The sequence below is a fragment of the Takifugu flavidus genome, chromosome 7, assembly GCF_003711565.1.
Source record: "Takifugu flavidus isolate HTHZ2018 chromosome 7, ASM371156v2, whole genome shotgun sequence".
Taxonomy (NCBI): Eukaryota; Metazoa; Chordata; class Actinopteri; order Tetraodontiformes; family Tetraodontidae; genus Takifugu; species Takifugu flavidus.
Window position 1 is genome coordinate 3999242 of NC_079526.1, and position 12179 is coordinate 4011420.

General features: G+C 42.0%; 1 protein-coding gene across 2 annotated transcripts; it reads right to left on the reverse strand.

The window, feature by feature from the left end:
* Positions 1-7252: 7252 nt before the first annotated feature.
* Positions 7253-10078, reverse strand: ociad2 (OCIA domain containing 2). Of its 2 annotated transcripts, none has more exons than XM_057039214.1 (7): positions 9896-10078; positions 9723-9807; positions 8305-8358; positions 8175-8222; positions 7948-8092; positions 7669-7740; positions 7253-7596 (listed from the first exon to the last, which is right to left on the reverse strand). In XM_057039214.1, the coding sequence occupies exons 1-6, from the start codon at positions 9965-9967 to the stop codon at positions 7671-7673; spliced, it is 474 nt and encodes a 157-aa protein (XP_056895194.1). In that variant the 5' UTR covers positions 9968-10078; the 3' UTR covers positions 7253-7596; positions 7669-7670. The 2 variants fall into 2 exon arrangements, with proteins under 2 accessions (XP_056895194.1, XP_056895193.1); XM_057039213.1 differs by having other exon boundaries at positions 9875-10068.
* Between the last annotated feature and the right edge of the window lie 2101 nt (positions 10079-12179).

Here is a 12179-nt window from a genome sequence, read left to right on the forward strand (position 1 = left end):
CCAGCCTAAGCACCACAATGACCAGTGGAGGCAGCTGCGGGTTGCTGGGGCCAGGTCGCTGGTGCTGACGAGTTAGAACAATACTCCTGCACAGGAGGCCCAGATCCCAATCAGCCCAGGAATGTGGAAGAGGAAGTTCTGAGAACAATGTGCAACGTTCCAATGCCACTCTGGGTCCCACCCGCTTCAGCCTTGTTCTGCTTTCGAGCAGAAAACAGGAAGACTATTGGGCTGGTCCAGATTTTTTATTTTATTCCAAATTTATAGATGTGGTGCTTGGCTTGCAGTTGCGTGTGACTCAGCACAAATCTGTGACGATCACACATATGACTAAAAGGTGAGTCCAAAACTTTACATCCGTAGTCAGGGTTCAAACCGTAACAGGTAAGACAATAGCAAAAAATAATAATAAAAATGATGCTGCACTGCCCTCTAATGGCACACAATGTAAACACACTATTCAAGCTAGAATCCTTCCCAACTTCTTATTATACATCTGACATCATTTATATGCTTGATGACAATTAAGGTTCTAAAACTGACACAAATTGACGCCATCGTTATCTGCGGCATATAATTACGCACAACTCGCGGTGGAGGAGAGAAATATGTCATCTGGTCCCTTTTCATGACTCCTTGGAGCACGAGAGCATTAGTTTCGCTCCAGAAACAAGAAATACTAATAATAACACTGAAAGTCAAGCCGACAACCCCGACAGACAGCTGTGCTGCGGAACAAGTACCATTACTTAAGAACATAAAAATGTCACCTGACTAGAACTTGTTATTTTTTTTCCACAGAATTGCTCAATTTTCAGCTTTGACTGATTCTACATCATGAGAAAATAGACCTAAATGCCCCCCCCACCACCAGACATTCTGCTCATATCTACTGCTGCTCAGAATTAATAAAAGATACGATTGCCAAAAACAAATACAGCGTAAACTATAAATCACTTGATCAACGTCATTAACAAGCTGCCCTGTGGCACAAGATAGTTTATCAGCTCATTTATATTCATAAAATGTCACGAGATGTGAACATAAGCACTTTCAAAGATGATTAAAGAATCATTCTGGGAGAAAGAAACGACACAATGTTGATTATGTTTAGTTTTTCATTTTAAAAAAGCATTAAATCCACAAAATTACTACAAAACGCAACTCAAGTAGTTGTTTTTTTTTTTTTTTTTTTAATCAGTCAAGCTACAGTGTTGCAGATATAAGTATACAATGTAAATATTTAAAATTCCTTCAATGTGAATTTCTGGCTGTCCCTCACAGTTAAAGTACAGTATACCTACAATGGAAATGGCAGAGCTCTGCCTTCTTTGTGAGCGGAACCTGCTAAATCAGGGTATATTTATTTTGTTTCGTACCCATACGCATCATCAGATTCACATCCAGACTTCCTGCTGCTCTGGTGTTCAAGAAATGTATTTATGTTACTTTACTGTCAGCAAATCTCACTCTACGTAGCTTGCAGTTTGGGCAGCAGCTAAGCTAGAGCACACAGTGGACCACGGAGCCAGCAGGGCTTACCTTAAGGCCATAGGTCAGTGTCCACACGGGGGAGAAGGGAGGTCCTCGGTTTACTCTTTAAAAACCTGAAAACAAAGCACAAACCTCTCAGTACACATTACCTCAAAACCACTGTAAAATATTGTTTTGTTTATCCTTTGACCAATGCCAGCCAAGGACAGATGAATGATCACAGACGAGAGATTTTTTATGTAATAACTGGACAATCGTGTGGTAAAAAGAGGTCTTTTTGTTTCTGGTAAGAGATAATACTTTAAAATTAGACGGGTATTCTACTTTAAAGCCTTAACAAGATGAATAAGTTCTGTTCTTGGATCCAAATAAATTGAATTTGTTTCTGTAAAACTCTATATATCCATTGTTTTTATAAGGGCATAATTGCTCATGTTGCATTTTATATATCGACCACAATAATACAATCACATTGCCTTGAATGTTTTACATTTTAATAGTTTGATAATGATTATATGACAAAGTAAAACTCTAATCTTGGTGAATTTTTAACTCGAGCGGCGTATGTGTACCATACTCCTAATGACTCAGATAGGATCTGGCTCATTTTCCCAGGAATGAGCTCCGAACGCCCGTCAGTCCTGTGACAACAACAACAGGCCAGTCAACTAAAACGTTTGGAATTCAGCAGCTGGAACATAAAGCACGGGAAGCATCGGTGTCCTGTCCCTCGCTGCCTGGATCTGGTGCCCGTGCAGCTCTCTCAGAAAGACCTCCTGATGATAAAGCATTGATGCGCACAGTCAGTGCACGCTCGGCCACTGGACGGGACTCCAACTCTGAACTCGATCCCTAAAATGGCAGCGCTCTCCTGAAGTTTGGCTGCTTCCATACGTTCCCGCCAGACCGAGCATTGCTCTGAACGTGGAGCGCCATCAGATGGTGCGCTCTGGGGTCACAGTAAATCGACGGGCCAGTCTAAAGCAGCCTGGGTCGCCCTGTGCTGGGACAGGATTAAAACCTTTGCCTGAGCAAGACTATTAATCTGAAGATTATACACCACATCCAAGAGGCAGTTACGTAAGCGGCGAGAGCCTCTAAACTGGGCTTTCCTTCCACTTTAACATGATGGCAGCTGCAGGGGATCCACACCATCACAATCATGGCCACTGCACGTGCACGGAAAACAGAAGGAGGAAGAGTTTAATGCTATGAGGAGCATAAACAAGCATGGAAGGGTCTAACTTTTATGAAGGACCACCAAAACAAAGGAAGGAAGAAGAGGCCAGTGAGTCGGGCCAGAGAGAGCTGATGTGCGAGGACACATGGTGCGAGCGGGTCAGCAGAAATACAGCTTCGTTTTCATCACATGAGCTATTAGGCCTCCCGCAGCAACAAAGACTGCCAAAAAAAACACGTCTCTCGGTTCACATACAAACACATTTGACATCCTGTTTCGACACTAAAAACATAAAACTGTCTGACCACAAAAAGGAAGAGTAAGCCCAACTAACGGGTAGAACCGCCTCCTCTATATTTAGAGCTCTATCCATTAGAGGGGTTAAAGCAGTTTAAACCTACATTTTAGTCAACAGGGACATGTGAGAAAGACTAAAGGTCAGTGGAGCACCAGTGATCTGATCAATGGTTAACTTGACTTTGTTCAGTATTGCCCCGCAATTTGGCACACAAGGATGCTTCAGAAAGAAGGTCAACCAGGAAGTAAGAGATATTTCTGACTGTCCCATATCCCTTAACGAATCTACAGCTCATTGTGTCACGGATCACTGGATATGCTTCTCAGGGTAAGGTCAGGGGAGTTGGCCAATAATGCAAAGTCTGGGGAGGTTTCCATTAAAAACACTCAGCTTCTACAGAAATGATGTCTCAGAGAGTATAAACTAAAACTGGCTCCCCTCCACTCAATGGCAGGACGGGCCGTCTTGTAACCACTACCTCCACAGCAGGAACACGACAGTGAAGAAACGTCTGAGGCAACAACAAAAAACAAGAAATGTTTTCATGCCTTGACGCACAATTCTAGCAAAAGAATATGCATTTAACACAGCATAGCCAAGCCACTTAGCATGGCCGAGGTGGCTGCGAGGGCACGGACAGGGTGGGATTTTGGCAAAGGCAGGCAGAAGCACCGATTATTCCCCAAACCCCCCAATTAAAAGACCTTCTGGAGGGATACGCTACGTCTGTGTTTCCAGTGGTAAAAATGAAAGAGTCAACAATTCACAAGGCTTTGATGAAACAAAGTCCCCGTTTTACATCTTTACCACCATCCTGAATTACTACACATTTTAAAACAACTAAAGATAGGTAGGTTAAAATCACCCCTTTTGATCAGACTGCAGAGGAACACACACACACACACACACACACACACACACACACACACACACACACACACACACACACACAGGACAACTGCATGTGAAAGTTTACCTTCTCAGGTATCACGTTGTTAACTTGGTTGCTAATAAACAGCTGAATCCAAGTGACCCTTGTTGGGACGTTCGACAGAACAAAAGACGGGTGACAAGCAAACACAGAGGCAGAGATGCATGAAGCCCCCCATGTCAGTCCCACAAACATGCTGCCCACAACAAACAGGACAATAATGGGACACGTTGACTTTGTGGAACACATCTGAATAAAGCCTTGAGGTTTTATGTTACATAAAAACGACCTATATTGTCAGCAGAGCTGAAATGCTGAGTCAACAGTTCATCCTGGCAGGTGGCGGTTCAGCGAAGGGCCACTTTAGGAGCTTTTGGCACAGCTTGGCTTTTCCATCTCTATACTCTTAAATGCCATTAATGTCTTCACCAGATTAAAACAAATGCACTAATTGAGAGGAGTTATGCCAGAGATAATCCCTGACAGATCACTATCAGCGACCCTGGAGATCCTCGGAGTTTGAACATGTACAGGAGACACCATGACACATCTGCACGGCCATTAGAAGCTTATCCTGCAGGGCAGAATTCTGGAAAAAGAACCGCTAGAGTAGCAAGAATATCTCAATTGGCTCCTGCATTTAAACAAAAAATAAAAATACTGAGCTCAATTATTCTTTAAAACTACTTCTCATTTTGAAAAGTAACGCATTTCTATCAATTTGCCATGGAGAGAACATTATTTATCTTCAATTATAACAGTGATGTCCACTTGGCAGCTGACATATTCATATTGAAACATCATTTTGAACTATATTCCAATCATTCCAATCAAAAACACAAGCCTCAATTGTTCAGAGTACAACTAAAGCAGCCACCAAACTCTCCAGTTCAGCTCCGTCTGGTACACAATTATTAGGCTAAAGTAATTAAGGTGAATAAAATTAAATCAGTACCATCCCACTTCTTGGCAGGCTTTGATTTGGACTCCAAGACCATGATAACGCGTGACAACACCGTGACAACACGTTAACACTCCTTAACAAGTAATCCAGTCAGTGTTATTTAATTTGATCAGCATCTCATCTGAAATGTATATTTTGGGCATGTCTGGTTTTCTCCAGCTCGCTATGGTGCACTCTTGTTTCATTTACTGATCTCATGTTATACACTATATACATACATCACGCTGCTTCCAGCACTGTTACTGCAAAAGAAACCAGATGGAAATCTTAAATCTAAACATGCTCATATGCCACTTCATGCTTTTGGTAATATTAACATAAACACTTACAGAAAAGCAGAATATAATACATATGCTTTTTCATTTATAACAACTTATTTGACCGTCTAAACCTCATCTGGCTGCAACAACAGACAGGGTGATCACTGTTTTGCACAAGTGCGTAGACCAGATTCTTGTGCAAGTGCCAAAGTCTCAGTGTCCACAGAAGATGAACAAACGGTTTCTTGTATGTCAGATGCTCTCTACACAAGTAGAATTAAGTCCTACAGGGATTTTTTTGATGCAATGCATGCAGATCTCTCATTGTTGTGCTAACTCGCAGGACAACGACCATGCTGGGACATGTTTCTTCCACCCTTCATGTACACCGGGAGTGCGAGCTGAAAAATGCTCAAATTAAGACCAAAACTACATTACAATTCTTCAATTCGCAGATAGTTCTCAGCAGGCTAACAACACGTATGCGCTGGGAATAAATAGTTGTTGTTTTAAAAAAAGATGAAGTAGGTGAGAAGAGGTTGAGGGTTTTTTTTCTCGACATTCTTCTTTTCGTTCTTTTAAAAATAAAAAAAAGACACTACAACGTCCAAAACAGTGGAAAACTGTACCAAAATCGGAGTAGGGGAACTTTGATTGTAGCTTTAGGCTAGCAAGTAGCCCGTTGTTAATACTATGTAAAGCAAAATGATAATTAGCTGGAGGCTAGCTAGCAACAGCAACTTGATGTAGCTTACTATCCACTCTTCAACTATCAACATCATTTCACATTAAAACACTGGTGTTGTAGCAGCCGAAAGCGCCCCGCATTCTACCAGGCAGCAATAAAACTAATGACAACGGGGATCTTTGGGGTGTCTTATCAATAAACTTACACGCTATCAACCATTAGGCGATTAAGTCGCCCTAGCGACCCAAACTCGTTCTTTAGCATGCTGCTAGGGCAGCCAATATTGGTACCACAGTTGGAAAGCTAACATCAACCTTAGCGGCAAAGTTAATCACGGAACTTGGCATAAGCCGACGTTAGCTACATTAGTCAGCGACAGCAGTGTCCTCAACTACTTCGTTCTTCGCTGCGCTCACATTACTTACAACTTTTTGTGCCTCTGCCTTCAGTGGAGCTGTGAAGTTAGCTTGCAAGCGTTCTTTTCATTTGCCGAACAAGCTTTACCGTCTTGGCCCTCCTCCATTGGAAGGATTTGCGTAGTGGCGTGATTTTTTTTTTCGGTCTGTTTCTGTGTTGAGAGAGCTCCACTGTCAGAGCCGCGTAGTCCCGCCCACTTATCTGTGATTGGCTAGAATTGGGCACGCCCACATGAAATACTGCTTCCTATTTCACCAAATACGTGGCAATCCCGAAGAATCGACCTGTTGATTGGATGACGTCTTCGGGGTGACGTTCGCAAGGGTCTATTTTTTGTAATAACCGGCGTACACCGAAACACGCATGACCACGCGGGTACTCGGAAGGGACAGGGACGGGGTTACAGCGAGCACCGGCGGGGGCCGGGGGGATATTTGAGGAAGCTGCACCGCTTCTGTTGTGAGACTGACCGACGTGACGTATGTTGCTTGAACTGACAGTGAGCACCATTCATAAATAAAACATCTAAGAAAACTATGACTCACATTTTTAAAGATTTGGTAAAAAAAAAAAAAAAGGGGGGGGGGGGGGGGGTTATACGTGTAATAGCAGTTAATACCAGTACGTCCGAAGAACCTGTATCTTGAATTTACATTTTACAAATGTTTTGTACCCAAGGACCAAGCCCCAATAACCTCTATATTTTTTTATAAAAAAAATCTTTCCTTGAAGTGCTTGAAGTTTTGCAGTACATGGATGTCTTTAGATTTTGCCTTTCCTCTGGAGATGCTTTGTGAGGCCTTCACCACATCCACTTCCAATTTAGGGGTCGATTTCCATCACAGTAAAGTTGAGGTTAAGAACACGTGACGAGGCCATTGTCAAAAATAAATATCACTGTAGGTGCATCTAAACCTAATTCACGATGGTGTCATTCCTCATAAGATCATTGGCCATTATTGTGCAAATAAAGAAACGAGTTTGTAATGGTATTACCAACATTTGAGAAAAGAGAAGCGCTTACTGAGCATCTGTTTATTACAAAGAGACATTCATTTATATTCAATACAATTAAAACAGTTTCAAGAGCTGTTCACTGCAAGCAAAATGTAACACGTGGACTAGTTTTGCCGTCATATTAAAAATAGAACTCATTCAGAGAAAATGGCTTAATAATCCTAGGACGTCTTTGCTGGAGATGGAAGATGGCAGGAAGACAGTGGCTCCCTCTGCCGGCGGCTTCCGGGAAGGACTGGTCATTGCAACGTGACAAGTTATTGGTTCAAGCGGATCATTAGAAGGAATTATCGTGCTGCAACGGGAACATTCATGATGACTGTTGGATTTCTGTGATGAGGGTGTGTCTAAAAAAGAAAGATAAGTGTTGATAAGCCCACAGTTCATGCTGGTTTCAAGTCTAGCAACTCATAATTTACCTTTAGCTCTTCACTTGTTCTGCAGGTGCAGCCGGAGCCTTCTTCTTACATTCTTCACACACATGATGGCATCTTGTCAGGACGAGCACAGATACAAGAAGGTTTTTTTTAAATTTCATTCACAGAAATCTGAATCATCTGTTACGTGGGACTATGGTTTGTTATTAACCGTCAGCCTGAAGCATCTTATGTAATTAGCCTTGTCAGACTCTTTTGTTCTGAATTCTTTGGGAAATACACACCTCCTTGATTCCACCACCCGAAAGAAGTGTCCCTCACCTGTGTCCCTGGCCACCTCTCCAGAACGGAGGTCCACCACCCCACGGTCCAAAGCCTGGTCCCTCAATGCCAATTTTCTGGAACTTGCTTCGACAAGTTGAGGCGTATGACATTCTCCCCACGATAAAACCGAGGATCCCAGCAGCTGAAGGTGGGGTGGGGAGGGGGGGGGATTCAATTGTTGCTACCAATGAAACAAACCAAAAAAATAACTGTTTGGTACTCACCTGCTAGTTTTGGGAACGGTCCAAAGCGTTTTGATGCTTTCCAGGTGCCTGTATGGAAATACATTTACAGGACTGATGTGAAATAAGGATTCTAATATTTTAGTCAGAGGGTTTAATGTTTCTGCTTTACCGTTGTAGATAAGGCCACCAGTGACAGCCATACTGGTCAGAGACAGGGGAAGAGCTAAATAAAAAGTAAGAGCATTTGAATAAAATGCATGCATACATACAATATTGCAAAAAAAGAAAAATAATCTGAACTTTTCTAACAGTTTCTTGTATTTTACACCTAACAAAGCCAAAACATGCTGGGTTGATCAGTAAACACTGTATGTAAATAATCACAATATATTTCCATAACATCAGTCAGAAGGCCAACAAACCACAGAGAGAACATTAAACTATGGGTAAAACCAATTATCTCTGATACCAGGCGTCATTTATGCCCAACTTCAGTCAGCAAACTGTGGGATGACAGGACGGACAAGCGCGAGCCGACTCTTGGGCAATCCATTGAGATGTTCAGTAGTTGAACACAAGAACGTCGGTGTGACTGACAAGTGGAAAAACACAGGCAGCGTGTTTTGATCTAAAACATCCTCATCCAACGGTTCTGGAGGGGGTTGGAGCAGTCTGTGGTCCAGCACAGTGGTCACAGCCACTAGGGGGCATTAAAGTTATTAATTAAACAGTTTTGTTAAGGTAAAGGTGTATTTCAAATATACAGGTAACTACCACAAAGACCAATGTCCAGACAACAGCCAACTGGCAGGACCACAGGACAGACCCGCGTGTTTAGCGCCCCCTAGCGGCACTGACTACTGGCCCGGGACAGTTACAGGCGGGTTACAGAAGTTTCACAAACAAGATCGTATAAATATAAGTATAGTATAATCACTATCAAAGAGGAATCAAGAAACCTCGGTTAAAATCAGGCCAGATTTCTGCTGGTCAAAAACGACGATAAGACCGACGTCCAAGGTCAAAAGGGTTGAAACGGTCTCCCGAATAAAGCTATTGTGCATGGTAAATTAACGGGGTGCGTTTTAAGGTTACAAATATAGCAAGGCACCCATGTATTTAGACAAAATCAATATATTATCTGTTAATGATGATCCAGTCCAGCTGCAGACTCTCTAAAATCACAAGCGTGAGAAAGTCTACAGTACATGTGAGCAGACCGCAGTTTCGGTCGTGCTCCATCCGTAATCAGGCCATTTTCTATGAAAGCTGCAGTCAATATACGCACAGGAACATGACGCCGTGGAGTCATTTTAGTACGGTGCTAATTACCTGGCCATCATATTTAACATAGAAGCAGCTATGACGTAAATTGGGGCCCCGGGTAGAATTTCATGAAGGGAATGTAAACATGAAGTTTAGAGAACAGGGAGGTGATTGATGAGCCCTTCCCTGCTTCTTTCTGCACAAAGGAATTACGCAACACAGCAGGGAAAAGCACACTAAAGCCACCTAGACTTGACCTCGAACCTGGATCTCGGTGGGCTCTGGTGCTAAGGGATCATGTTCGGGAGAAACGAAGCGTACCTCTGTACCAGAAGCTCTCCTCCTGACATTCCTTCCAGACCTTTCTCAGATCATCCCTGTGGACATGACGGTCCCCCATGGGGCACTGGAGAAGACAACACACAGTTTTGTCGTCATTTGTGGACTCCAGTAGCCTTTGACGACTCACATACAACAGCGTTACTGCTCCGGACCTTCCATTCCCCCTTGAGCGCAGCCGGGGCAGCTGCTCCTTCTTGCTTCTGGCCAGATGGTTCCGAACTCATGATGTGGGGCTCCAGCTGTCTCAGACTCCAACTTATCGACTACGGAAGGCACGTGCGTTCCCTCTTAAGCTACCAGAGGCGGGTGACCGTGCCTCTTTAGACGGCCCCGCCCACCCGGAAGAACAATTAATATACCCTTTAAAGACCCTTTCATGGTAAAATGTATTTCTCCAGAACGCTACATCAAGCATGAATGACAATGTCAAGAACTTTAGGTTATAAAATCCATTACATCGACTCTTTCCCTCCTTTTAACTCGACTACTGACGTGATGAATCTTTCAGACGAGGCTCACCTCTGTGCAGCGAAGGCACGCCTTTATTTGAGGTGGCTGTTTCAGGCCAGGTCAAAGGCTTTAGTGTTTATGGCCTATTTACAAGTGATTGTGGCATGCTATAAAATTCATAATGTTACTGATCAAAACCCTCTATTTTCTTATTTATTGCATCAGGAAAATAAAATGAGTAAAATATTCTTTGTGAGAAAAGTGGTGTGCTGTATGACTACACATGTTTATATCTATACACATATTTCATTTATTTGAGAGGACAGTGATATGGCTTGAATCATGACTAATGACAATTTAAACCCTTGTGAAACTTGTTGGCTTTTCCTCCTTTAAAGCAGTAAAATTTCAACATATTTTCTTTTACTCTAGTGCACCTTGTAACCTTTTCTAGGGGAGCATGATATTAGCATGTTGCAATCCCATTTATTGGCCAATTTCAAAGGTGTGCTTTAATCTACCCTTGAAAATGTGTCATGAGATGTCATGGAGTTCAGTGCAAAAACTGACAGTGTCCGTGAATGTTCCTCCTTCATCCATGTCAAATACTTTTTTTCTGCCTAAAATAGGTTGTAGACTTTCTTATGAATCCTTGAAGACCTTTCACCTCTCATCGAGTTGATTTATTTCTAACCAAAGAAAAGAGACTTGGATAAATGAGACATTTTTATTTTAGGATGAGTGATGAGAAAGATTTTTCAACTCAATAGGAAAGCAGTTAAGTTCTACAAATACATACATTCCAGAAAACAAAGGTAGTGGTAACAGAAGTTGTGCTTTCAAGTTACACTTTCATCAAAGTACATTATTTTTGTTCATCAAGTGTCTATATATTTGATCTAAACTTTTTGTCCAAAGTTCAATTCTATTAAGGGTTGGGTTTCACTGATTTCTAAATTAAGAGGGGAGCTTAAGTCTAGTCCTACTTCTAATGGAGATGAGAGCTGAAAATATAGTATGAATTATATGAAATAATTGCACCATTGAAAATTTACAATTTAAGTGATGTATACAAAATTCAGGCGCCATTACCATGTGCACATGGGTGTCCACAAATTGCCAGAAAAGAACTTGGCAGACAATTCTTTAAAGTAAACTTGAAGATTCAGACCCGATGCCAAATGTTCTACACATAGGACGCCATGACCGAACCCACAAATGTTCACATAGGGAACACAAAGGGAACCGGCAACTCATCCAGAGGTCTAATCTGCATTTGCCCATATGTGCATACACCCTGTGACCCTGAAAAGGGACAAGATAAGATGAGAGGAGGCCTCACTGTCACAGGCCATGAAGGATTTGCTCAAAAAAGCTACCTGAACAAGTATGGAAACACCTTGGTAGGAATAGGATGAGACTGCAGTATAACAATCAAACGAGCTGAGACACTTTGAAGTACCGGTACTATACTGTGAAGGGCAGAGACTTTGTCTCCGCCTTTTGATCTACCTCAATCAGGATTAATATCTTTACTTTACTGTACTGTACTTGTTTCCTGCCAAAGCTCGGGGTTGAGAATAATGCTAAAAAACACATAGATTGTGTAGATAGAATCCTAGGTTATGATCTACAGCCTCATTCAGCAATTTTCCTCTAAGGTTCACCGTCAAGTAAATTGGAAGAAGGTGCAGTGTAAAACATCAATAAGGTCATCAATGCCAAGATACGAGTTACCATAATTTAAAATGCTACTTTCTTATATAGATCTAGCCTATAAAGGTGGATAGGTCAATGTGACAATAAACAACTGTCCCTGTGTCATTTAAGTAAACACATTCTAAATTCTAGCAACTTAAAATGTTACAGTTTCAAATGTGATTTTCACTTACGTGGAAAAATAATGTTAAAAATCAAAAGCCAAGAAGGGAAATTATGTCATTAGTAAGGGTGGTGTCCAAAAAATGCTTGATGAACGCAAGCCAT

Coding starts and splice junctions, on each gene's coding strand:
- ociad2 (XM_057039213.1), bottom strand. CDS start 9,967: ATGAGTTCGGAACCATCTGGCCAGAAGCAAGAAGGAGCAGCTGCCCCG. Junction 9,808..9,874: donor TCCGGAGCAGTAACGCTGTT/GTATGTGAGTCG, acceptor TGTCTTCTCCAG/TGCCCCATGGGGGACCGTCA. Junction 8,093..8,174: donor ACCGTTCCCAAAACTAGCAG/GTGAGTACCAAA, acceptor CCCCACCTTCAG/CTGCTGGGATCCTCGGTTTT.